Consider the following 26,729-nt stretch of genomic DNA (forward strand, 5'->3'; position numbering starts at 1 on the left):
TTCGTCTCAGTTGACACATTAAAATTAAGGATTCTATAAAGGACTTTTGACTTTTTGAGCACCTTATAATCATGCATGAAGTAAATCGAAATTTTAAAGTTGGGTTGTGAAATGTTTTTAGTGAATTAAAAAATATATGATATATTGATTTAATTTTAATAAAGTTACTTTGTTTTCTTACGATCAACAAAATATTTAATAAATTGTTTGTTAATTTAAAATTTAAAATATTCGTAACTCATAAAAAAATATATTTAAAAAAAACACTTTTTTATAATTTTTTGATATTTTTTTATTTTAAAAATACGTTTTTTATCATAATTATTTAATTAATGCATTTTTCGATGATTCTTGTTATTTTGTTTTTGACTTGAAGAAAGATACACTATATACTTGTATATATTGTAAATAAAGTAAGAGTAGATAAAGGAATTGATTATGTCTTACGATTTCATTTATAGTCATTTATCATGTACATTATCAAGCATTGTTTTAACTTATTTACAAACAAATTAATAGATAAAAATGCATCATTTGTGTATTTCTTGTTTCGGTTTCTTCTTTCTTTTCTTTTTTGTTTTGTTTTTTTTTTTTTTTTTTGCCTGGCCATAATTTAAATAAATTAGATAATTTCATAAAACTAAGCTAAGCGAATGCAGATTGTTTTTGCTTTTTGTTTTTTTTCATGTTTTTTTTTTTGGGTAGTGTGAAAATAAATAGTTTGATGGGTAGATGAGTAGAATAAATAGAGTGAATGAGTGAATAGTTTTTTGGGGGGTGTTTGTGGATGATAGAGGAGCGCGCAGAGGGCGCACAATTGTCAACATCGCTGGGTCAAAGGATGCGCTTTGAAGACAATCCCTTGCTAGCAAGGTGGCAATTGGACGTGGCATGGCGCAGTCCAAACAAAATAATAAATAAATAAATAAATAGCGTAAATTCAACTTAAATGCTAAATCAAAAATTCAGATATTTCAAATATTGTGTGTGTGGGAAATGTGCGCGAAATAGTGTTTTGCAAGTGTTGCAAAATGCAGTGTTGGTAGATGTTGCTTCCGTCCACAGTTTTACCACAGCGGCATGGGGCGGTGTCTGGCCAAATAGGCGGGCAGGCTGGCGGCATTGGGCGCAGGGCAACCTAAAGAAAGAAATAAATTTAAGAATCTGTTGAGAATATAATGAAAGATCAACTTACGGCAGACAGCGCAGGTTTGCTCGTCGGTGCCATCGCCGCAACCATCGCGACCGGAGCACACAATGGCCGTGGATCGGCACAGTCCGTTGCTGCAACGATGCGGACAGTAGGCGTCGGGTTCATTACGGCTGGCCAGCAAACCGCCCGCCTCAATCAGGCGCATGAACAGATTGGGCATGGCCCTTGAACCGCACAAATGTGGCGGCTCGTCGCTGCCATCCTTGCACGACACAATCGCATTGCAGTATTCGTACTCGGGCAGACATTCTCCGCTCTTGCAGCGGAACGTGTGTGGTGGGCAACTGTTGCCGCCCTTCAGCTGTCCGCTGCAGCCGAGCTCATCCTCGCCATGTGGACACTGTTTGCGGCCATCGCAGAGCGCCGCCCTCGAGATGCAACGTCCACTGCGCTCGCAGCGGAACGCCTCTGTCGGACAGGTCTGGTTCAGTCGTGTGTTGTGGGTGCATTCCTCATCGGAGTCGTCGTTGCAGTCGGCACGTCCGTCGCACACAAAGAACCAAGAGATGCACACTCCACTCGAGCGGCACTGTAAGTGGGAGAACATTCGTTAGTAAAGAAGGATTGAGAAAATGGATTCAGTAAGAGACTAATGCGAATCGGTTTATGAATAGGAACCCAAACGACTTTTTCTAAGTAAAAGATAGGTTTTGGTTCGGAAATGGTAAATAAATAGTTGACAAATCTACCTCGAACATTCCTTAGAAAAATTGAGTGTTTGACCGGTGAACCGGTTCAGTAAAATTTCATTGGAGAGGAGAAATCGGAGCACTATAAATCCGTCTCGTGAATTGAATCCTGATTTCGCATATCAATTCGAATTAATTATTCTAGCAGCAGCCAAAATTTCGTGCGGTAATTAAATTGTAGCTCACCTGGAATGTTCCTGGACTGCATCCGGTGCGTTCCGCACTGCACTGTCCTGCAGCTCCCTCGGTGCTGGCACAATCACACACTCCGCGTCCATTGCACACTGTGTGGGGATCAGCAAGTTGACACTGACGATCATTGGCACAAGGCAGACCCAAAGAGATGGCTTCCAATCCCAGTTCCACACGCTTGCGCAACTCTGAGCCTGGTTTGCCGCTAAGCAGCGGTTCAGCAGCTGCTGCTCCTGGTTGTGGTGTGGCTTCCTCCCAGTTCATCAGTGGCTTCAGCGTAGTCACAACTGGTGCAGCGGGTTCCATCAACGTTACACGACTCGCCAAGCCCAGCATGGTTTGTGTGGTGATCTCCACAATATCCGCAGGATTGGGTGTGGCTTCCTCATTGGGTTGCTTTTGTGCTGGGGCAGCTTCATCCTCAATGTGATTGTTTAACAGGGTATTCAGTGTTGTGGATTCCAAAATCAAACTGTCCGATTCAAGTTCCTGCAGTCTAATTGGTCCAGAGTTGTCGCTCAGGTCAAATGGCAGCTCTTCGGGCGACAAGGTGCGTTCTTCTTCGACTTCTGCTTCCGCTTCAGCTTCGGGTGCGTTTGTGGTATACTCTGGCTTGGGCTCGGACTGATGTTGCTCCTCTGAGTTATCTGCTGGAGCGGACACTTCGGGATAGAAGGTAATCAATTGTTCATCGTTGCTGGGAGCATCAGTGGCGGCTGCCTCTTCTGCATCTTGTTGTTCGGGCTGCGACTGTTCATCGACTTGTTGGGTCTCCTCTGGCTGTTGATCTTCCGTCTGTGGTTCAGCTTGCTGTTGTGGCTCTTCTACCACGTGATGTTCTTCTTCCACCTGTGGTTCCTCTTCATGCTGTTTCTCCTCTTCCTGATGTTGCTCCTGTTCCTGATGCTGTTGTTCTTCCTCCTGAGGAACCTGTTGAACCTCCTGCTGTTCTATCTCGTGCTGTTGTGTTTCCTCTGGCTGCTGATCTTCTGGCTGTATTTCCTGTTCCAATTCCTGCTGGTGCTCATGCATCTCTGCTGCCTCAGCCATCAGATCTGGCACCTCGGGCAACTCATCCTGTTCCGTCTCAGTCGGCATCGGTATGGTTTCGGAAGGTTGCTCACCAAATGGCACAGGAGGCACCGTGCTATCGCCCTCGAGCATCAGATCACTGAGGATGCCCGCAATGCTTTCGCTTTCCTTGAAATCATCCTTGACTTGTTCCTCGCTTACAATGGGCACTTCGGCAGCCAGCTCGGGGATCTGTGTTGTCTCTGTCTCCGCTTCAGCTGTCGCGGATTCAGCTTGCTGTTGCTCTCGTTCCTGCTGTGCAATGTGTTCCTTCAGCTGCTCTATGCTAGTGTAGTCCAAAATCTCTTCAGCTGCAGGTGTTGCCTCCTCCTCAGCTATCTCTTGAATTGGCTGCGACTCCGCCTCCGCTTCTGTCTCAAGCTCCGCTTCGGGCTTGGTTTGCGATGCCGCCTCCAGCTCGATGGCCTTGATTGGCTCTTGCTCCACATTTGGCTCGGCTCCTTCTATGATATTATCATTTTCATTTTTGTCCATTTCCGTTTCAGCCACAACACGCTCTCCACTTTCACTGCGCTCGGTGACAGTTTCCGATTGCTGCAACTCCACCTGCTCTGTGGTTGCCAACTGCGATTCCGTCTCTGACTCTGACTCTACATCTGACTCTGACTCTGGTGCTGCTTGGTTGTCGGTTTCCTTCAAAGCCTCGCTGGTTTCCTGCAGCTCTTCGTGGTTAATTGGCAGTGCATCTGTGACAGCCGCAGCCGCACCTTCATCATGATAGGTTTCGGTCGCTGTCTCCGCCTCAACTGCTTCCACATGCGACACCTCATCATTAGCCACGCTGTTGTTGTCGTTGTCTATCTGCTCTGTCTGCGTCGCAGTCTCTGGCTCCGATTGTGTCTCAGTTGTTGCCTCAAACTCTTGCTCTGCCTCTTGTTCAGCCGCTTGCTCTGCCTCTTGCTCTGCAATTGTTTCCGACACTTCGGGCGTCTTAATTGCATTTGCATTTAGCTCATGCGACTCGGCTGCGATTTCTGGTTCAGCTGCCGTCAGTTGAGTTGTTGCCTCCGCCTCCGCCTCCGCGTCCAGTTCCTCTGGTATCTTTTGCTCCTCCTCAGCTTCTTCATCGACTGCCACTTGCTCTGTGGTCTGCTGCTGTGGCGCCAATTCATCATCATTTGTTGGGTAAGTCAATTCTTCGTGTTGTGCTTCACTGATTGCCTCCTCGGCTCCAGCTGCAGCAGTTGATGTCTCTTCCACCTCCTCAGCTTCGGCTTCCAGTTCGGTCTGCTTTTCCGTTTGGCTGGCAACTTGTTCTTGCTGCTGTTCATTGATTTGTTGCTCTTGTTGTTCGGTTGTTGCCAACTCTGCCTCCGCCTCTGTCTCATCCTGCTCGACTTGTTGCTGCTGCTGTGCCTCGATTTGTTCTTGATTTAATTGATTGGCTTCATTTAAATCATCTTCGCCACTTGTCGGCTTGACGTCGGCGCTTTGTGTTGCTTCTGTTTGAATCTCAGCCTCGTTCTCCGACTCCTTCTCCTTCTCGGTCTCTGTTTCGTTCTCTGATTCCTTCTGTTGTTCTGTCTCAATCTCAGACTCCTTCTCAATTTCAACTGCATTCTCCGCCGCGGTTTCTGTTGTCAGCTCGATTTCTGCGGCTTCTGGTTCAGTCTCATTCTCAGCTTCTGGCTCAACCTCAGCTTCAGTTTCGGCTTCAGGTTTCGCTGGCTCTGCACTTTGTTGCACCTGTTCTTCCTCCTCCACAACTGTTGCTGCTGCTTCTGTTGCGGCCTCTTGCTGTTCCTCCTGATTGATCTCTGTCTCTTGCTCCAGCTCATGATCGCCCGATTGTTCCGCCTCTGGCGTGATCTCTGCTGCTGCGGCTTCTGGCTGCTGACTGGTCACACTTTCAATTTCCGCCACCTCATCGTTATGCACGGGTATCAAATCATCATCAGCAGCATCGGTTGGCACCTCCTTCTCATCCTCAAGCTGCAGCTGTTGCTCATAATGCTTTGTGGCCGTCTCCGTCTCCGTATCAGTCTCGGTCTCATTTTCGTTCTCATTCACTTGCTCAGTCTCCAGCGGCGTCTCAGCATCAGTCTGTGGCTCCAGCTCATCGTGTTGCGACTGCTGTGGTTGTTGGGGCTGCTCCTCCTCATCGACAGCCGTTTCATAATCGAATTTCATGGTATCGTCTGCGTTGGCTTGTGCACCCGACGCTTCGATCTCTTGTTCCTCTTCAACATGTTGCGACTCCTCCACATGTTGATGTTCTTCTTCATGTTGCGTCTCTTCCACTTGCTGCGGTTCATTCTCATGCTGTTGCGTTTCTTCCACATGCTGCAATTTCTCCTCCTCTGCGGGCGCTGCTAACTCCGACACGGTCTCAGGCTCTGCAGCTGGCTCTGGCAAAGTCTCTGACTGTTGTTGTTCTTCTACGGTCTCTGGTTGTGGCTCGGCTGCAATCTCTGGCTTTGACTCAACTTCAGACTCGGCTTCAGGTTTGTTTTCTGCCTCAGCTTCAGGTTTAATTTCTTCCTCAACCTCTGGCTTAATCTCTTCCTCAACCTCTGGTTTAATCTCTGCCTCAACTTCTGCTGGTTTCACCTCATGTTCCTCGGCCTCAGCTTCTGGTTTGATCTCGTGCTCTTCGGCGTACTCCTCATCGATTTTGTAGGGATAATCGTAAGCAGGTGCCGCCTCAGTCTCCTGTTCGGTGGCTTCTATGGCCTCGGTCACCACATCGGCGGGCGTCAACAGCTGCTGTGCTCCCGTTGTCTGATGTTGCTCTGCTGACTCCTGTTGCTCAATCTTGTCTGTCTCGGTTTCCTCATGCGCCAGATCGATTGCTTCAAGCTTCTCGCCGTTGTCTGGTTCGCTGACTTGGGGCCGCAATTTGGCTGCTTCGCTGTCATCCTCCTCAAGGGTTTGCTCCTCAACGCTGGCAGGCTGCTCATCCTCTAAGATCACAGGAGCAGTTGTGGTTCTAGCTGTAGTTGGAGCAGACGTTGTTGTTGTCGTCGTCGTAGTTGTTGTGGTTCTTGGCGTGGTGGTGGTTGTGGTTGTTGTTGTTGTGGTGCGTCTGGTAGTCGATGTCGTAGACGTTGTGGAAGCCTTCTCCTCTGTTGCCGTTGTTGCCGTTTCATCGTTGGATGGTGCCACACACAATCCACCCACCATGCGCGATGGTGCCGTGCACTGGCAGCGTCCAAACAGATTGGGGATGAGGAAATCACAATGGGTGCGGGTATCGAACATTTGACAATGGGCGTGGCTATAACAAACAGCGCCAGGATGAGCAGCTAAAGAAATACAAAGAAAGAAAAAGAGAGAGACGGGTTTAGTTTGAGAGTTTCGCATGCTCCGCTTTTGGGTATAGCGCACACAACGTTCTGTTATTAAGCTAACCGTAAAGCATGCATCAGCCAGCCGCCAAATGCATATTAAAAAGCCATCATCATCATCAACCAGAACCACGTAGAAGAGAACATCAATGTGAACATCAGCAACAACTATAGCAATCTGTTGTTTGCCAACAATCTGCAAGGCATTAGCCCGCCTTCGACATGCCTAATAACCGTCAATAGAGTCAACTGCAACTGCAAACTGCCAACTGCCATCCACAATCAGCAGTCGACATTCAGCCAACATTCAACATCCACAACAACATCAAAAGCAACATCAACAACACATTGCTGATGACGTCGCCCAGTCGCTCAGTCGCCAATTTCCCGTTTCCCCATTTCTTGTCTCTTTCTTTGCATTTTAAATTATATTATATTCTATATTTTGTAGTTAGCTCTGTTTTTTATGCTTTATCTTATACCTCTTTATACATCAGCTTATACTCTACTTTATATTGTAATTCATTCTCAATTTTATACTTCACTTTACTTATACTAAGCATTATACTCTAGTTGTAAACCCAAAGTAATATCGCTCTTTTACTCATACTCTATCTCTATAATATATTTTATTCTCCACTTTATGTTTCACTCTACTTTGAACACCAAGGTAAACTTTGTTCTCCACATTATTCTATGCTCTATTCTATATTGATTCATACTCCAAAATCTATTTTATTATATACTTATTTTTTGGAATATAGAACTCCACTTCATACTCTGCTTTAAACTCCACTTTGTACTTTACTAAACTTATAATCTACTATAAAATTCATTCTATTCTCCATTAAATACTCTACGTTGTCTTTAATGTATTTCCTTATAGTCTACTCTCAGCTCTATTATATACTGTACTTTACTCTGTAATATATACTCCACCCTATACATTACTTTATTCATTAAACATTAGAGTGGAGGATCTCTATACTTTACTTTATACTTCACCTTATACTCTACATTATACTCTAGTTTTCACTTCACTTTATACATCACTTTATACTCTAATCTATTCTCCACTCTATACTTTACTTTATTCTCTACCGTATACTTTACTTTAGACTTCACCTTATACTCCACATTATACTCCACTCTATACACTACTCTACACTCTATGCATTACCATATTATAGACTCTATTTTATACTCTACTCTATAACAGGCTAGCCACCTGAATCTCAGCGTTAGCTGCTTAGCAACTTCCCTCTCTCTATATAGTATGCTGGCTTCCAACTCCATCTATGTCTTCAGAGCGACTCTGACCCACTTTCCGGGGCATGCCGCCGCCTGCTACAGGCGCTCAACTTGTTTTCACTTGTTTCGTTTTGGCTTTCGGCATTTGGCGTGGCAGGCAACAGCAACTGCAAATGCAACGGAGCAACTGCAGTGGAGCAACTCACAACTTGCAACTGGCAACTGGCAACAGCAACATGCCATTGCCATTACCAAGCAGGCAACCAAGCAAGTGAGCAAACTAAACAAGCAGGCAGCCACAACAAGCTGCAGCTGCACCTGCAATCGTTGCTCCACTCGTTGCTCCACCACCGCACCACCTCCCAACTCCGCACTACACCGCTTCAGTTTGGCGTCAACATTGCCCTTAGGGTTGCGTCTGGCTGCGCTTCGTCTGACAAGCGGCAATGTTGCGCCTCAGCTCAGCTCAGCTGGGAATGCAACAAGAGCCAGCTAGGCGCCCCAATTTTATTTTTTATTTTTTTTTTGCCAGTCTGCGGTTCCCAGCGGAAAGCTGATTATAGGCATGCTTGCGAATAAGTTAAGTTAATAAAATGTGGAATTTCAGAGATCTAAAACGCATTTCAAAGAGTAACTGACTTTGTTATAATAGGAAAATTATAGAGATCAGAGGCGGTGAAGCAGCAAATAGCAATTATTTTAGGTGTAATTTGTAGCAACTAGGCATTAAATAATGTTAATAACAATAAGTAAATATTTCCCGAAAACTTATATTATTTTACAGCAATTATTTGATATGTAATTTCGTCCAAATATGCGTTAGATAATAATGAATAAATATTTCTCAAAATGTAAAGAATTTGTACTTCTGTTATGATATAAAATTTGATGTATGTTTTACTGCATTTGATTGCTTATTGAAGCTTACTTTCTAGTTCAGCCATAATTAATATTAATTACTGAACGACTTTAGCTTTTGTGATCTGAATTCTTTAATTGTTGTTCGCTTTACACGCAACAAAATTTGATTGCCTCACAAACCTGAAATTATTTTGTGCTGCTGACTGTGAACTAAATTGATTTAAGCATAATTACAGCTTAAAGTTTGTAATTGGCTTTAAGGATTATTGCGGCCGTTGAAGATTACCACAGATTACCTAAGCCTAGAGTTAAATTCTTAAGAGGCCAATTTTTTTATTAAAGTGCATAGCAATTATAGAAAAACGTAGCTTAGCAGTTATTGCTTTGACGGAACTTGCAGCTATGTAAATTCATTTTAAATTGGGAAATGAATTACAATTTATTTACATATTTATTGATAGATATAAAAACTAGGCTCAGACTACGACAATTTCTTTAGATTTAATATTTTTGATAAATTCATAAATGCATTGTGCTTTAAATTCAATATTTGGAATAACTTAGCCGCAGTTTTTACTGCAGCATTCCAAAGATGAACTTACAAAATTTCCCGCGGGAACGTGCGTGCAACATGAGCATAGGCGAGGGGATGTGAAGGCAAGGGAGGTTAACTGACAAAGAGTCAAACGTTGGCGGCTTTTCACAAAGGTAGTGCACAATGCATGTGCCATGAAACCGGTTGGCCTAGGCACTTAAAAGGCGCATACATGGCGTATACTTAACGAATGCGCCACTGACACTGACGCTAACCTGGCACCGACTTCCAACTTTGCAGCAGTCGCATCTGACTTCGACTTTGACTTTGACTTTGACTCTCTGACTGTGACTTGGAGAGAAAAAAGAGGGGCAGAGACAATGCGCCATTCCAAATGCGAGTAGCTTGAACGCTGACACCAATATGGAAGCAAAGCTAGTGAGAGAGCGAGAAGCTGTGCAGATATTTCTTTCTTTCACTTTTCATATTTCCCCGTTGAGAGACGCCTCTGTGCTGTGATCGATAAGCTGGGGCAATGCCATGGCCACTTAGCAGTGCCGGTTGTCCGTCTCTCTCTCTGTGTCTCTCTCTCTCTCTCTTTCGGCTAGCATCTGGCGCACACCGGTGTGACAGGTTGCATGCGAATGCGGCACGACTGCATCTGGTAACCCACTTCGATTACGGCTCCGACAGCTCGGCGCGTGTGAAAATGTTTTGACTTGCAACCAGTAAACTGGTAAACTAGAGTTGCTCTTGCTCTTTTCTGTTTGCTGCTTGGAACTCCCGCTACTCATCATAATTGCACACAAAATCAACATAAATTCAATTTGCAAGCAAATAAGAAAAACTGTGTCACATTCTACACTCCGCATTGATGGGTTAATTTGTGCTAAGACCCATTTGTAATTCGGTTTCATTTGAATGTTTGAATTTGTTTGCCAAGTCACCTCGTTTTTTTTTGCCAACCCCAACAATTATGCTTTCCTCTAATTTCTCTAATTTCATTGTTATGGCATTTTTCTTTTTATTATTATTATTATTATTATTACTATTATTGTTTGCGGAAGTGCGCGCGGCACTCGGAGCAACTGGACTGGAAACTGGACGAGGCATCGGAAAAACTGGTCATGGCTTTTGGTCTGTTCCACATAATTTGCATGCAATTTGGCTTCTGGCGCAATTTGGCTAAAATGTTCACATTTTCCCCCGCCACAAAACATAAAAGCGGCGCAAATTAACACAGTTGTATTGTCACTTTTTTCCATATTTTTTCCAATTTTTTTTTTGGGTGACTTTAAAGTTGGTCAAACGAAATGAAATGGAATTCTCTTCATATTTTTCAGTCTTTTGCTTTGGCATGGAAAGTGTTTTTTCGTTTGTATGAAGAACAAACGAAACGTGGTCGAGTGCTTAAATCAAAGATTAATAGTCACAATTTGAGAGTAGAAAAGTGAGAGGAATGCGAAGCCATTGTCTTTTGTCTTTTTGGAAATGGAAATGGCAATGCAAATGAGCACGATTAAGACCTGAGAAGCCAGACGATTGTCTTCTTGGCATCTGGTTGATCTCCAGATTAAGCTATTGATTAGCTGGGCTGCCAGCAGTGGAGAAATATGAAAGGTCTTTATGCAAATTTATTGCAAATATTTGGTGATTCACTTATCTTTCTCCACTGCGTATACGCAATATTTGCGCATGTGATGAATCATGGAATTTTGGAGCTATTGTCAATAGTTTATCATTATAATTTAAAGACGAAAGTATTATTGGTTTATAATTAACTTAATTGGCCAACATTTGCATAAGTTTTGTTCTAGGAATTGTGTTAATGGGATTAATTTACTACAAATTAGTTTTGAATGGGCGAAAATTAATTAAGTTTTGTATATGTCACGTTGGGAATGGAATGTGTGTGAATTAGATGATGACTAAAACATATAAAAGAGTTGAAATTTAAAATGAAATCATTTTAGAGTGCAAAATAATTAATGTAAGTAAAAGAGTGCGAAATTTATAGGAGTTGTTTTGAGTGAAAATCAGTTGCACAAAAAGTTCACTTGTCCACAAAAAGATCAAACTTTAAATAATATTATTTAATGTAGAAGAGTTGGGAAAATTAATGACATGATTTTAAGCGCATTTAAGTTCCACATTACTTATAAAATACAAAAGAGTTGCAACATTTGAATGCACAAGATTTAAAGTACAATTACTTTTCAACATATTTATAAAATATTGAAGAGATCGTTATTAAAATAAAGTTAAAGTTCTAAAGAACTCTTGTATATTTAAATGTAATAAAATTGTTTCAATAATAATAATTTTAAATAATATGGTTGCTGCTGTTTGCAAAATAATCATGTAATGGAAATCGATCGAAATTTAAATTAAGGTATTTATATCATTAAGAACTCTTTTATTTTAAAATCAACCTCAAATTGCTATAATAACATTATTTATACTGCTGCTTCAAGTCAATAAGTATTACAAAATTGAGCTATAAAGACTATAAAATTTAAGCTACAAATTCCAGTTTTACTGCTAATACTTTTCTAATACTCTCCACAATTTTTGCTTAATATGTAATCTTTGAATGCACTTCAAGCCATCAATAAATTCTCTCTGGCCACTTGAAATGTTTAATCAGTCTCCGGTCTAAGAAACAGGTAGGAAACGAGAACAAGTGCCAGTTAATCAAGCTGTCGCTGCAATTCATTAGCATCGCAGCAACATTGGCTGCACTTTTGTTGCTCTTGTTGCAACTGTTGCTGCAACTTTGTATGCAAATCAGCGAGCGCGTTAAAAGAGATCTTAATCTGAAATTTCTCAAGCCGCTTTTTTGCGCATTTAACTGGCTGACACTTTTTTTGTTGTCATGGTTCGCTTTTGTGTGTTTAGCTGCTGTTCATTATCTGTGGCTTACTTTTTCCTCACATTGTCATATGTGTGTGTGTGTGTGTTGTATGTGTGTGCATAACTCATAAAGATCGGCTGCGGTGGTAAATCCCGAAATGGGCTTGGGTTAAGGTGCATGGGAAACTGGAACAAGTGGCCTGGCGACAAACAGCGAAAGCCTGCACAAAATCCACAAAAAAAGAACAAAAAAAACTGGCACAGCACTTGCTCAACTTGACCCAAGAGCGAGACGGCAATCGAGTGTATGAAAGAGAGAGAAGCTCATGTGAACATTGTCAACGTTGGGCAGAGTTTGCAGTTTTCAATGCATTCTTTTCGACCAGCTGCGACAGACAAAGTTCTGGCAACGCTAATTGGACTTTCTTTGCTGAGCTTGCCACTGACTTGGCTTGGCTTGGCTTTCATTTCACATAATCAGTGCAATTTAATTACAAAAAGCAGCTCAGATGGAGACGGAGACTGACGCTGACTTGGAGCGGGCAATTAGGCATGTAAAGCAGCAGCAGAAACAGCAGAATCCCAGAGATGCAGATAGAAATCGACAAAAAGCCGTTTGCTGGCTGTCACAGGACTTGAACTAAAACTTAAAACTTCGAGTTGCAGTTGCAGTTGTTCGCCAAAAGTCTCGCTCTGTCTCTGAAGCTGTTTCGGGCCAAAAACTGCTCCCGGTGAAAGGTTCTTCTCTTTATTTCGTTTGGCTTTCTTTGCTGTAAACTTGGCTGCCATTTGCTTTTTTCTGTTTTTTTTTGGTGAAAGTATCTCATAAATGCACATGCAACAGCAGCAGCAACAGCAACTGTGCTGTGCAAAAGTCAGTCGCAACAACGCTCTCGCTGACTCGCATTCGACCTGACCACATGTCATTAAAAATTATTTTAATTAAATATTAAAGCAAGGCAATGTCATGGCTGGCATCCAGCTGTTGCTGTGCCACGCCCACTGGGCGGCATGCATATTCAGTGCATTTAAATGGGCTATAATTATGTCGCCAGCAAAACAGCCAAACAGGTGAATGGCAAAGACACGAGTGGCTTCCATGTCCAACTCACAGTCACAGTAGCATTTGCCAGCTGCACAGTTCCCAGTTTCTCAGTTTCCCAGCTTTTCAGCTCGCTCAGCTCTTTCAGCTCCCAGATCTCTGGCAATTCCTTGTCCAGAGGTCTGTGTCGTGTCTGCTAAGCAGCAGGGCAAACAAATGTACCGCAAACTCATGCAGCTGTTGCTCCATTCTAATCAGATTAACGCCATTAGGCGCCAATGTGACCACCGACCCAACTGCATTGATCAAAATCGTAACAGTCTCAGTCTCATGTCTCAGCCACGTTGGAAAAACCTCTTAACTCTTCGAGTACACAAGCTTTGTCGAGCATCAGCGGAAATCTCGCATTTAGCTAATGAGAAAAGCACACTCGAATCTCACTCGCTTGACAATAGTTCTTTGCTCCTCGCTTTTCTTTTTTTTCGTACAGATCTTTCTTTTATATGGTTTTTTTGGGAGTGCACTGAAAACGTTGCAACCAAAGACGAGCTAAACTTATCTTTTATTTGGCTTATTAGCATTTCTTTGTATGTTTTCTTTTAACTTAAGGCTTCGAGGAACTTCTTCTTTAATTAAATGCAGCCTTAAGCAACTTGGCTCTTCGATATTGAATGAATATAATATATATGGAAAATCAAACATTTTCTTACAATATGCAATTATTAAGCATTTCATTGGATGAACATTACTATATAATTGTCAATATAAATTAATCACTAATAATCTAATCTCTACTAGAATGTTGTCTTTACTGTTCAAAATTTTAGTTTAAGCATTTTTCCGCTATGTTAATTTTCCAAACAAAAAATATTTTATATTAAATCAATTTTTAGGCAAATATAAAATTTCTTTGAAAGAAAGTCTATTAAATTTGTAATGTAATTTTTCATTGAAATTTGTATAATTTTTTTGATAAGTTGATTTTATAAACACTAAAACACTTACACTAGTGCAAAATATATTTTCTTTTTAAAGATATTTTATATTAAATAAATCTTTAGGCTAATATAATATTCCTTTTAAAAAAGCTACTATAAATTCATCTCAATAGTTAATCTTTAATTTAATCTTTTCTTGAAATTTTTATTAAATTCATTTAGTTTGCTATTTTGATTATTTTAAGTCATAAATAGTGCAGCATAAAATTTTTATGTATTGAAAAATATTATATATTAAGCCGATCTTTTGGCTAATGTATAAAGTTTTTTGAATGCAACCAAAACTAACTTAATTTCATAGAAGAATAGACAATTGGCATGCATATTTTCACTATCAACTCTTAGGATATACTACTATCTCATTATTATACTGAAAAGATCTTCCAGCGGATATCCAAAAATACCAAATTCCATTCCCAAACATTCAATTGAAATTCCAACATCATTCAACTACAAACAGCTCTTCGCATCTCTCGTAAACCAAACCCACAAATCAATAAGCACACAAATGTAAGTCAAACATTCACAGCAACATCGACCACATTTCCATTTCCATTTTCCATTTCGAATTCTATTTCACAATTTCCATTTGCCATTACGTTTTGAGTTTTTGAGTCCGAAGATTTCTTCGGTACAGTGGAGCTCATTACCGGTTCTTGGAAAATTAACCAATTATGCGTATAATTAGTGACACGATTGTCTTGTTAGCCCACGAGTAGCAATTGTTGTAGCTACGTTGTTGTTGTAGCTATTGTTGTACTGTTTGTTGTTGTAGTTGTTGTTGTTGTTGTAGTTGTTGTTGTTGTTGCTGTTATTGTTATTGTTATGCCCATGTTAATTGTTTGTGTCAAGTGGCGGCAAAAGAAAGGAAAATTGTTATAGAAGTGTTAACGAACGACAAACAATCAACGGAAATGAATGAGATGGTTAGACAGATTAAAGAAAGAGATAACAAACGAAGGAGAGAGAGAGAGAGAAGGAGAGAGAGATAGGAGTCTGCGTTCAGGTTGCGTGTAATTCCTATGATAAGCAATCAAAGTTCCATTCTTGTGTTTAATTTTTTTTTCGTGTTGCTTTTATTGCAATTTGTTGCCAAACACCAAATCGAGTTGAATGATCGTCAATGATCGTAATTACTAAGATAGATGATTATAATTGTATATGTGTGTGTGTGTGTGTGTATGATTATAAAAGGTTGTTATCATTATGAAATTCCATGCAATTAGGGCCACAATTGATCAACAGTTGTCTGATACTTACGTCCCAGACATGTGTGCTTGCGGAATTGCAAGAATCCCTCGACGCATCGACAGGCGCCGTCCAAACAACTGCTGTTTGCCACCTTCATCGAACACTGCTCGCTCAGCTGGCAGTCTCCGCCCAAGAGTTGAGCTACAGAAGAGAAGAGAAGAGAAAAGTTGAGTTGAGTTGAAGTTCTTTGTATGATTAACGGTGCTGCATTTAAGCAAACATTTCAGAGGTCCATTTGTTTGCCGACCCCAAACAACATTTGATGTCCCCACCCGAAAGAATGCAATTGTATATTTGGTTGGTTTTTTTCCTTCTTTCTTCTTTCTTGTTTGTCCATGTGGCCAAACATACGGCAAAAATGTCTTGGGAATGGGGGTTACTCAAAGATTGACTTTGCCTAGTTACTCTATTGAAGAATATTTAGTAAGTTTATTCTGATAAATACTTACATGACAAACACCGCTTGGAATCCAATTGCACAAAGTAGGGCGCACATTCGCAGTATCCCAGTGCCGAGCAGCTGCTGCCCTTGATGAAATCTGTGCAGTCCATATCATGCTGACACTTGTCACCCAGCTCCAATCCCTGACTACTGTGGAGCAGTGTGAACACTACGAAAATCTGCAAAAGAATCAATGAAATTAAACTTTATTTATTATAGAACATACAAAAGGTTTAGTATATTTATTAGCTGCTACATATACAAATTAAGAACATATAAAAGTTGTCAAATATCTGTTGCCAGCAATCAAAATGATTTCAGCGATTTTATATCAAGTTATTAGCAAAGTTGTAAACTACAAATTAGAAACTTTAGCGCAATATGGGTTAATCTTCATTAAAAACACATAAAATTCTAAATCTATTCTACGATTTGTAGAAGAGTTTGAGATAAAACAAATCGAAAAAGAAATATCACAACAGTTCTAACTAATTTGCATGGAATTCGATAAATTCAATAAATATTATATACATATATATCATTCCATATTTTATTCCATTTCATAGCCTAAGCTTGAGTTGCATTCCGATTTGTTTTTATCTTTGTTTGAGCAAAGATTTCAAGGTTTTTAAATTTTCCTAATAAGAAAAATCATTTTTGCATAAGAAAACTTTTTGTGGAATTACTGAATGAATTTTGTAACTTATTTTAAATTTATTTCAATTTGATATAAAAATGTATTCTAAATTAATTATTATAAATATAATGTATTTGCAAATAAATTAAAATATTAAAAGTTTATCACAAACTGTTTTATAAACTCACTTTCCAAGCGCTAAAAATAAATTATCTACATCTACAGCATCTAACATAAATGTTTGCTAAGCACAAGTGACCTAGTAAAGTGGCTAAGCTAATTGATCAATCTACATAGCTGATATGTTTGCTGTTTATAGAACAGAACATTAGTCACTTAACTATTTATTTATTTTTTCCACTGCTAAACAAGCTCATAAAGCAGCATGAGCTTCCATTTAGGTAATAGCATATAATTTATTTAAGTAGTAGTAAATAGTTAAAGACTATACTAATAAAATGTTGAGAGTGTAAATTCAAGCCAATAATTGTGTTAGCTTTAATTTAAATAATGCATAAGTGGATTGGCAAACCAAATTGAAATTTATGTAATGTTAAATTTCAATTGCAAAAGAAGCAAATATGAATTTGCAGTTTAATAAACAAATTAGAAGCCAGCAAAGCGTAAAGAATTGCAGAGATTGGAAAGAGATGGGAGCAAGTGAGAGATTGCTAAACTAATTGTTTGAGCACACGAAATAGCCGCTAGCCAAAATAAAAAGCATACAATTAATTTATGTTTAGTCGAAAAATCACACGAGATACAAGATACTAAAAGAGCAAAGCTACTTTTTTTTATGAATGAAGAGCGAAGTGCAGATTGTGTCTGCGTTTGAGTTACGTATGTGTTTGGTTTGGTTTTTGGTTTGTAACTGACAGTTACGAAGATAGACGAACACGTTATAGATGCTACAGAGATACAGAGAGACTCGAGACTCTAAGTTGTAAAACAAAATTAACAGTTGCCTGAACACAGCAACAGACACAGCAACAACAGCAGCAACAACAATGATAGCACACGCCCAGCCAACAGCCAACTGGCAACTTCATGGCAGACTGAGGCCAATGGGCTCTACTATAATTAAACATCGCATAGGAAGGCAAAGCCAAGGTTCTCTCCGGTATTTTGGGGTTTGCAGTTAGAACGAGCTTCGACTTTAAGTACGAGCAAGTTTACCCCGATCTCAAAGATGGCCAAGAGTACAATGCACTCGCTTGGGAGTCGCGTTAAGCGCCACACGCCATTAATTATGCCAACTGTTCTCTACTCCCTTGCTTCCAGTGGGTTTTCTTGCAGCTTGAGTTACCTCATCGTTGTTACGTAACTTGAATCCTATTTTGCATATTACGCGAATACAAAAACTCCCTCAACTGAACTCGACTCTAATTGAAAACGGTACTGAGCCGCATCTGATTTGTGTAATTATCTATTTAATTTCCAACTTGAAATCTCGTTGAGGCATAAAATTCAACGACACCACTAAATTGAAACAGATATTTCCCACTTCTATCGGGTGAGGGGAACGGGGAAATAAAATTCCAAACGTTGTGTCTCGACACAAACACGCAAGCCAAGTTCTTTTTTTTTCTTCTCTCTTAAACAAATTTAACAACTTTGTACATGAGACTCTACTAACTGTAGTTGTTGTTGTTGCAGTTGTTGTTGTTGCCATTGATTGGAAGCGGGAGCTAAAGAAGTGGAACCTGTATGCAACGCTGTGGCAAGTTGGCTAGATTTTTGTTTATGCCAATAGATTGATGATAATGTTGATTATTACGATACTCCGACTGCACTTGATGTGCTTGCATTTTTAGCCAAGACATTGGCATTAGACATCAAGATGAAGATCTATTTGAATGAGAATTAATTTGAAAGAATTTTTGCAGTTCATCAAGCTTATCAATGAAGATTCAAAGAACATTCTTGAATGGCGAAATATTACAAATACAATCGCATTACTAGATCATTTGCAATTTTGGGTTAAGTCAATATTCTTGCCTAAGGTCAATCTAAATTCCCATGAACTTAAGTCGAAAGGAAGTAAAAACAACAGAATGAAAGCACAGATTCAGAATTGGGAGACTTGTATAAAAAAACTATAAAGCCATTTCTCTTACTACAACTATTTATAGATTAGAACATAAAAAACAAGTTGAAAAGAAATAAAAAGAGAAGTTCTATTTATAGTTTAGAATACATAAAAACAGTTGAATAAAGATGACGGGAAGTGAATAGAGAAGCTCTTTTTCTTTTACACTATTTTTAGCATAAATAGCTGGAAGATATAATTTATAAATAATACATCATTATTTACCTATTATTCTAGGTAATGCAAATTTGATTTGTTTGTAATTTGTACAAATAAGCTTAAAATGCTGTATATATCTGAAACTTTGCTTCATAGTCTGTAAAGTAGTGTTACATTTAAGTTTGGCTGCACTTATATTATTGCTTTAATTATAATGTACTCTTTTTTCATTAAATTTATAAGTGTAGAATCCGTACAGCACAAAATTGCACCTTAACAACGTATGGAAGTAATTTGATAGAAGCCAAATCCCAAATGGCCAATTGAGGTGTAAACGTGATAAGTAAATAAGAATAAAATACATTTTAATTAACCAAATATGATAACCTTCATCAACAAAGTCTTTTTAAAGATACAATATCATCTTATTGCATACCTTCACATATCTTCTAACCAAATATGATTAACTTCATCCATCAAATCTATTTTAAGATACATTACAATCTTATTGCAAACCTTCACTAATTTTCTAAGATAGAAAAGTTCTCTCTACTTTTCAACTATTTTAAAAATAGCAACTAGATTGCGAGCAACTTTCATTGTGGTTCGGAATAGGGATAATAGGCCGCCAGCATTATTTGCTGGTTTCCATTACGTAACCCAAAATTGGGGTAGGCTTTACGGTTTTTGGTGAGGGAACATGAGACGCGTATACAGTTAGAATTTGGCCCCATGCACTTTGCAGCTACCATAGAGTAGGCTACGCTCTCCACAATCCACAATCACTTAACAACCACAATTTCTACTTATTTCCAATTGGATTTTTGTTGCTGCCGCTGTTGTTGCTGCTGCTTTTAGCTGACACAAGCCGCAAAACTAAACGTGGGCTCATAACAAAACACTCAATAGCAGCCGCAATCGGGAGAAAAGAATGGAAACTGGCAAAAGAATTGAAAGACACCGAGTCTCAATTCCATTCTTCTGCGTCTGCTACGGCGGCATCAATATAAAAACAGAGAGAGAGAGAAAAAAGTCAATAAAAATTGTTTAATTATGCTTTCGAGTGGCTTTTAAGCACGAGCAGAGAATGTGATCATTGTTGTTGGCCCATTAGAGTGGCACCATATGAAAGACAGTCTCTCTCTTTCTCTCTTAGTCTCTTTCTTTCCTTCTCTCTCTTTGTGTGTGGCAAGTTGACCCATTAAGAAGTCAAGTTACTTTCATTGCCAGACGTCTCGTTTTGTGGCAGCAACTTTCGAGTGTCTGCGCGACAGGAAAGCCAAAGACTAAATACCTCAGAAAAAAAAACAACAACTATATACATATAAGTTATATTTGCAACGGGGCTGCTTAGGCAAATAGCCGACGTTGCACGTCCACCCCACGTTGATGTGCAGGTGCCGAACTGCAATCTATCTTAATCTGGCTACAGCAAAAGTCCCCCACAAAACGAAAAACATCATTCACTTTGGCTGCAGCAGCCGCAGCCGCTGAGGCAGCGGCAAGTTGCAGTTAATGTTTCGTCTGTCTCGGTTGATTTATTCTTTGTTTATGGCAACTTTGCAATTTTTACAATGCCGTTGTGCTAATGAACAACAACTGGCTGGCCTCTGCATGCTGCCTCTCTTTTTTTTTTTTTCTTTTTTTTTTTGTAATTTACTCGCACAATCGTAAAAGAACAGCAACAGGACGAACCATTAAAACTCAAACACAGCTTCAGAGAGAGAGAGAGAGAGAGAGAGAGAGAGAGAAAAAAGCAACAGCAGCATCAACTAGAAGAACCACACACACACACACACACTCACACAACACGAAAAAAAGAAGCAAATCATTTTTCGTGTTTTACAAATTACATTGGTAGTTTTTTTTTTTGTTTTTAATGTTCTTCGGGCGCCAGACTGTCTGCTGACCTTTGGCCACAGGCTGCCCAGGCGCAAAAGGTGGCAAACGGGGCAAAGAGGCAAAGGCGGATACAGATCAAAAGGTCGCGCAACAATGCAGGTGATGCCACAAGCAGCTTATCCACAAATACAGAAAATTAATCGAACACTGCTGATAATCTTGAAGATTATTTCGATGAAGAAGTTTGGATAAAATTACTAATGAAATCTTTAGTAAAAATGAAAGAAAAATGTATATACTATTTGCTTGTAATAGGTAATTATTACATTTATTTTAAATAACAAAATTCGACTTGATATTCGTAACATAAATAGAACAATAGAGGAAAACCATATGAATTATCTTGCAGATCATTTTATGAAGAAGTTTCGATAAAATTGGTAATGTTTTAATTTATTATATCTATGTTAAAAGAAATGAGTTTAAAATTTTTAAACTAACTATTGCAAATGTATTAAGAAATATGTTTTATTTTTACAATTAAATACGGCATTGAAATTCGTATTCTAAACAAGCAACTAATTAAGAAAACACTGATGATATTCTTGAAGATTATTTCCACAAAAGACTTTTTTAGTCTATAGTGAATAAAGAAGAAAAAGCTGTATATTAACTATTGTATTAAGAAGTTTTTTTTTAAAATTTTTATTTATTCATATTGAGAACGAACTAGAAGATTATAATGGAAAACCTTGCAGATTATTTGATAAAATTACCAATTTATTGAGAAGAAAAAAAAAATGCATTAAGAAATTTGAAAATTTAATAAATTGAAGTGTTAAATTTATATTCAGATCGAATTTGAAATGAGTAATAGAGAAGAATTAACCAAACACTAAATCTTACACGTAAAGAAGTGACAGTAAATCTACTGTTCAAATTTGATTTAATTTTGTACAATGAAAAGCGACATTTATAAACACTTCTTAAACTTTTCAACAACTTGCAATTTTTTCATCTTTAACAAAGTAATTTCTTTAACTTTTCTACAATGATGACAAGTTGTTTGTCAGCAGCAATTTTACAATTATTTGAACAACAGAAATGTTATTAAAAGTGAATTAGTTGAGAAAAGATTTTTAAAAGATAATCTTGCTCTGAAAAAAACTTGACATTTTTGCAATTTTTTTTGTAGATTAAACAAAAATTTTGAATGGTATATTTTTAAAATATTTTGAATGTCATTTCTTGATTTTCGAATTAATTTTGTATATTTTAGTTAAAGAATATTTCTTAACTTTATAACTTCCAATTTAAGAATATTTTGTCAATGAAATTCCTTGAGCTTCTTTTATAGAGCAAACTAAAATCCTCATTGACTTCGCTAATTAGTTGAGATCATTGATGAACAATCTTAACAACTTCCGAAACATCTATGCAAAATGAATTTGCTAATTTCTGCGAGTCATATAAACAACTTAATGAAATCTGTTTAATTTAGCATGACTTGAAGCTAAAGTTCAACAAATTAAAATGCTTCTTTTACTATGATCTGAAGAATGCTTCTTCTTTTAATGTGTAGTATGTGGAATGCATTTGGTTTAATGTTTATTCTTGGTATGGAAAGCACCATTAACATTTATGGCATGCAATAATTCAAAGGTTTACGATCTTCCGCAGACATAAACCTGCTGTTGCATGACTCCAGTTCCCAAGGCATAAATTCAAATAAAGCGAGGCGTAAGTAGAGAAAAAAAAAGCGATGCGACTCCCACCTTTTTATTAGATTAATTTGCCTACATTACTCAGCGCTCAAGTGACGACTCCCTGCCAGGCAATAACAATGGCAACAACAACAAGAACAGCTATAGCTGTGGTAGATCTAGACGAAGAACATCATCATCGACGCCTAGCCATCTATCAGCCACAGTTTGACCCAATGGCCGACTTCACAGACAAACAGACAAACAGACGGACAAAGAGGGAGCGAGATGTGAAATAACTTGGCCAACGGCCCACGATCAAGTTAAAGTAAATGGCCAAGCCCACGCCAAGGCACGAACTAACTACAGATAAGTACACTCTATATAGACTACTATATCTTTCGACACTCTTTCTTTATTTTTTTGGGAACAATGGCAAATGTTGACAATGTTTGGGACAAGGCGTTTTTTTTGGAGTAATTCGCATTGGCAACGCCCCAAAAAAAAGAACGCTGCTCGTTTGTTCCGATCAATGGGATTTGCAAATTGAGTTAGGAGCACTTCTACTTATATATGGTGTATATGTGTTTTTGTATTGAGAACTTTGTTGTGCACACTTACCGCTAAAAGCCGCTTAACCGTAAAAGCTTCGCTGAGCATCGCGTTATTTGCAGGTTGCTTTCTCGTCGCAGCCGACGTTGACGTCGGCGCCGCAGTCGCTGTCATTGCTGCTGTTGTTGTTGTTGTTGTTGTCGTTGTTGTTTTTGCTCTCACAGAGCTCTCTCGCTTCCAAAGAAGAATTTTCCAGTAGTGTTTTGTTTTTGTGTTATTTTGTTTAGTATATATTATTTTTTTACTTTTTGCTGCAGTAGTTTATTGCTTTTTATTTCTACGTGTGTGTGTGTCACAACCTTTGAACTTGAGAGGGGTCGAAACGGAAATGAAACGAAACGAAACCAAACGAAACATTTAATGAGTGTGTAAAGAAAAGCCACAACGAAACAAAAAACGAAATGTGCGCTCCAAAAAACCAAAAAACGAAACGAACAAAAAATAAAACAGCATAATAATAATAATAAAATATGTGTGTGTGTGTCTCTTAGTTTTTTTTTTTTTTTTTTTGGCTTGAAGTGTTTGCCGGCCGGCTCACACGCCCCTCATTCGCATTCAATGGGCGCTGTCATTGCGCTCCACTTTAAAAGAAAAAAAAAACGAAAGACTTAGGCAACGAACTTGATATTAACACCTGGCTGCCTATAATTGTTTCGACTTCCTACTTTAATTCCTCTTTTATTTTATGTATATATGTATATATATGTGCTTTTTTCTTGTCGCTATTTTCACTTGCTGTGACGACCTTTGTCTCTAACTCTCTTTTGTTGGAATTTGGGTTCTATTTTTGTTTTTTTGTCTTTTTCTGTTGACCTCCTCTTCTTGCCTGCTGTTATAAAATCTCATTTTATTGCAATACGAGAATATGTTTGGGAATGCCACAAGTGTAGTATGTTAGAGCCTCGCTTCCAGGCCCATAACCGTTATGCCAGCCAAGTGTCGCTCTGCTCTGCGCGGCCATTCAATTCGTTTTTGTTTTTTTCTTCTTCTATTTTTTTTTGGCTGAATTCGGGTTATTTCTCAGCTCAGTTTAGCTTAGCTATCTGTGTGCATTCTGACGCTGTTGTTGCTGTTGCTGTTATTGTTATTGCTATTGCTTTTCTTCTTCTTGTTGTTGTTGCTGTATTTTTTATAACTTAATAAAAAAATCATAGAGGCGTTGCCTGGTTTCGAGTTCCGTTTAAAGTGGGCTGAAACAGCCGCAAGCTGTGCACATAAAAATTAGTGAGCATCGGACGCTCAACGATGTTTGTGTGGCCCATTAAACTGCAGTCTATGCTAATGCCCTGCAGCTCAGCTCCACACAGACACACTCAGACACTCTCCGAGAGTCACAGAGAGTCAAACACTCAACTGCCGCTCGTCGTTTGCCGCTTGCCGCTTCTGCTGATACTACAAAAGCCATAACCTATTGACCAATAATGTTCTTGTAAATTATAGTGCCATACACTGAGCGAAAAGCAAGCGCAACAAAAATAAAAAAAATAAATACTAAACTGGAAAATTCTACGAAATTTTTTGCATTAAATAGTCGAATTCAATAAATTCTCCTTATGTGATCTTAAATAGACATTATTATTGTGTCAAAATTTATGACATCTAATCTAGTATTCTAATTCGATAAATTCTTTCACAGACTTTTAAAACAAACATTTCAAATAAAGCTATATAAAGCAACTACAAAATTCTTGTTGATTATTTAAATAGTTTTCAAAGATATTTCCTTATATTCAGTTGCATACTTTGTTAGAATTATATTTAAAATTTATAAAACTGAAAATCTAAAAAACTAACAAATGTTTCTTAAACAAATATTTCATAGTTGCAATGCTGATATTTCAACATAAATAAATACATATATGCATATGTCTCTGTACTTTAATAAACATATTGAAATAAGAAAACCCAAAAGTTGAATTAAAATTTATAAAACTTTATCAAAGCTAACATTTCAATGTGAAATAATGTTTTAATCGAATTAATCTATTTCAATTTTTTAAAATATTAAAATTTTATATATAAATATTTATGTCTCAAACACAATCAGCAGTTTCTCAAACATTTTCCCAAAATAACTAGCTTCTTCAATGAATTATATTAAATCTGTGGAACTTTAATTTCTTGCAGTTCACAACCTAAGTATTTTTTTTTTTTTTGGTTTCTGTGAGTGGAGTCACGTAGGCAGCGCTGCTAGCGGTTTATTTTGTGCAAGTCCTGGGCAATGATGATTATTTGCATTGCGGTCAAAGTGCAAGCGAGGGGCGTTAATCGCCCCAGGGAGGGATGAGTGTGGTGCAGTGTCAGTGCCAAAGCCAAATGGCTGGCCTATTCAATCAGCTCGAAGAGCAAAGAGAAGAACATTGAGAAGCAGAAGCGCAGAGAAGATTGATTGTTTGGCTGACCCAGTCCCAGGAGGACAGTGCAGGATTTGCCATAAGGATGCCCAGGCGACAGCTGTGGCTGCCACATGGAATTTATGTGTCTGCCACGCACAATCGATCAGCATTTGGCTGGAGTGTTGAGGCAACCGCAAAACTGCAAATGGAGTTGCAGATGGATGCAACAACTGCAACACAAACTCCGCCAACTGCAAACTTCAAGACTGCAGCGAGTGCATTTTTCTTGTATGCTGCATTCTTCTTCTAGCCTCTTCTTCGAATACGTTTTTTTTTATATTTATTTGCGGTTTTCGCTTGATCGCACTTTGGTCGTCGGTCTATCGGTCGCTGGGTCGTCATCAATGCAGCAGCAGCCGGAGCAGCAGCAGCCATAGACACATAGACATAAACTTGGCAGCATAAAAAGCAGCACACACACACTTACACACATGAGAGAGGCGCAGTCAGAAAAAAGCTAAAAGCAGCGCGATTTTTGCACCGTTATGCGCCCAATATGGCGACGCAGCAGGCAGAAGAGAGGCGAAGAAAGACACTTAGAGAGAGAGAGAGAGAGAGAGCAAGCGTTAACATATGTGGCCAAGTGTTGTTGCTGGATCTGCATCTGCTCCCCAAACTAGCCATGGCAGGAGTGTCTTCATCAATCCCCCGCTCCCTCTCGCCTTCTCTCTATCTCTTTCTCGCTTTGTCTCGCTCACTTGACTGCGTTCCATGTTTGTTTGTTTGTTTGTTTGCTTTTTCGAGTGTGTGTCTCTCTCTTCCTCTATGTGTGTGTGTGTTTGTGTGTGTGTCTCTGTGTGTCTGTATGTGTGTGTTTAGAATGCGCAAGACAGAAATTACAGTCGCCGCTGGCCGCGCCTTGGACTCCAGCAGCATCGCTGGCTGGACATGGACAAAATCAACGCCGCCACAGCCCCAAACAGCAAACACACAACAAACTCATTGAAGAGACGTGCCTAGAGATCGAGACTGAGGCTGTGACTGAGACTGAGACTGAGACGGAGTTGGAGATCGTAAAAAAACAACACAAGCGAAATTCTTGTGGCTTGTGTGAAACTTGGCGATTGGCAAAAATGTTAAGCGCTTAATTTGCAGGATCATCATCAGCACAACACATTATCCCTAATATTATTATTATTATCCAAATTTTTTTGTTGCTTTTTTTTTGGTATTTTTGCACACGCGTCGCGCACATTTTTCGTTTTTTTTTTTTTGTTTTGCTTTAATTATTACCGTATAATGTTAAATATTTTGTGCTAAATATATTTTTGGCTTGTCTTTTTTGCGTGATTGTTCAAGCCAAAAAATCAAGTGCAGCAAACTGAAACACTAAAACACGATATCGTTGTCGTATTTTTGTAATTTTGTTGTAGGCGAGCTTGGCACGTCCGCACGTTACGTTGGTCAGCAACGAACTGAAGAGGAGCACGCCAACAACGGACTTAAGAACTAAGACAGCAGCCGTTTGCAGACACGAAGAAGTTACCAACTGCGACGGCAGCAGAGGCAGCGACCGCGACGCCGGCGCAGTGCCAGCTTAAAAAGCTCCAACAACTTACCAACAGCAGGCCAAGGCAAAGTCAAA

General features: G+C 39.1%; 1 protein-coding gene across 2 annotated transcripts; it reads right to left on the minus strand.

Annotated features, from left to right (window-relative positions):
• Positions 1-316: 316 nt before the first annotated feature.
• LOC117570109 (myb-like protein X) lies at positions 317-26,562 on the minus strand. 2 transcript variants are annotated; one of them, XM_034251569.2, is made up of 7 exons: positions 26,378-26,559; positions 22,758-23,054; positions 15,714-15,885; positions 15,274-15,405; positions 2,089-6,431; positions 1,196-1,742; positions 317-1,138 (listed from the first exon to the last, which is right to left on the minus strand). In XM_034251569.2, the coding sequence occupies exons 2-7, from the start codon at positions 22,860-22,862 to the stop codon at positions 1,068-1,070; spliced, it is 5,370 nt and encodes a 1,789-aa protein (XP_034107460.1). In that variant the 5' UTR covers positions 22,863-23,054; positions 26,378-26,559; the 3' UTR covers positions 317-1,067. The 2 variants fall into 2 exon arrangements, with proteins under 2 accessions (XP_034107460.1, XP_051859610.1); XM_052003650.1 differs by lacking the exons at positions 317-1,138; positions 1,196-1,742; positions 2,089-6,431 and having other exon boundaries at positions 15,221-15,405; positions 26,378-26,562.
• Between the last annotated feature and the right edge of the window lie 167 nt (positions 26,563-26,729).

This window comes from Drosophila albomicans, chromosome 3, assembly GCF_009650485.2.
Source record: "Drosophila albomicans strain 15112-1751.03 chromosome 3, ASM965048v2, whole genome shotgun sequence".
NCBI classification, from domain to species: domain Eukaryota; kingdom Metazoa; phylum Arthropoda; class Insecta; order Diptera; family Drosophilidae; genus Drosophila; species Drosophila albomicans.

Bases quoted from the DNA above. Each gene is read 5' to 3' on its own strand.
- LOC117570109 (XM_034251569.2), bottom strand. From the start codon at position 22,862: ATGACAGCGACTGCGGCGCCGACGTCAACGTCGGCTGCGACGAGAAAG. The intron at 15,886-22,757 runs GTAAGTGTGCAC...ATTCTTTTGCAG, and splicing joins CGGTTAAGCGGCTTTTAGCG to ATTTTCGTAGTGTTCACACT. The intron at 1,743-2,088 runs GTGAGCTACAAT...TCCCACTTACAG, and splicing joins GCAGTCCAGGAACATTCCAG to TGCCGCTCGAGTGGAGTGTG.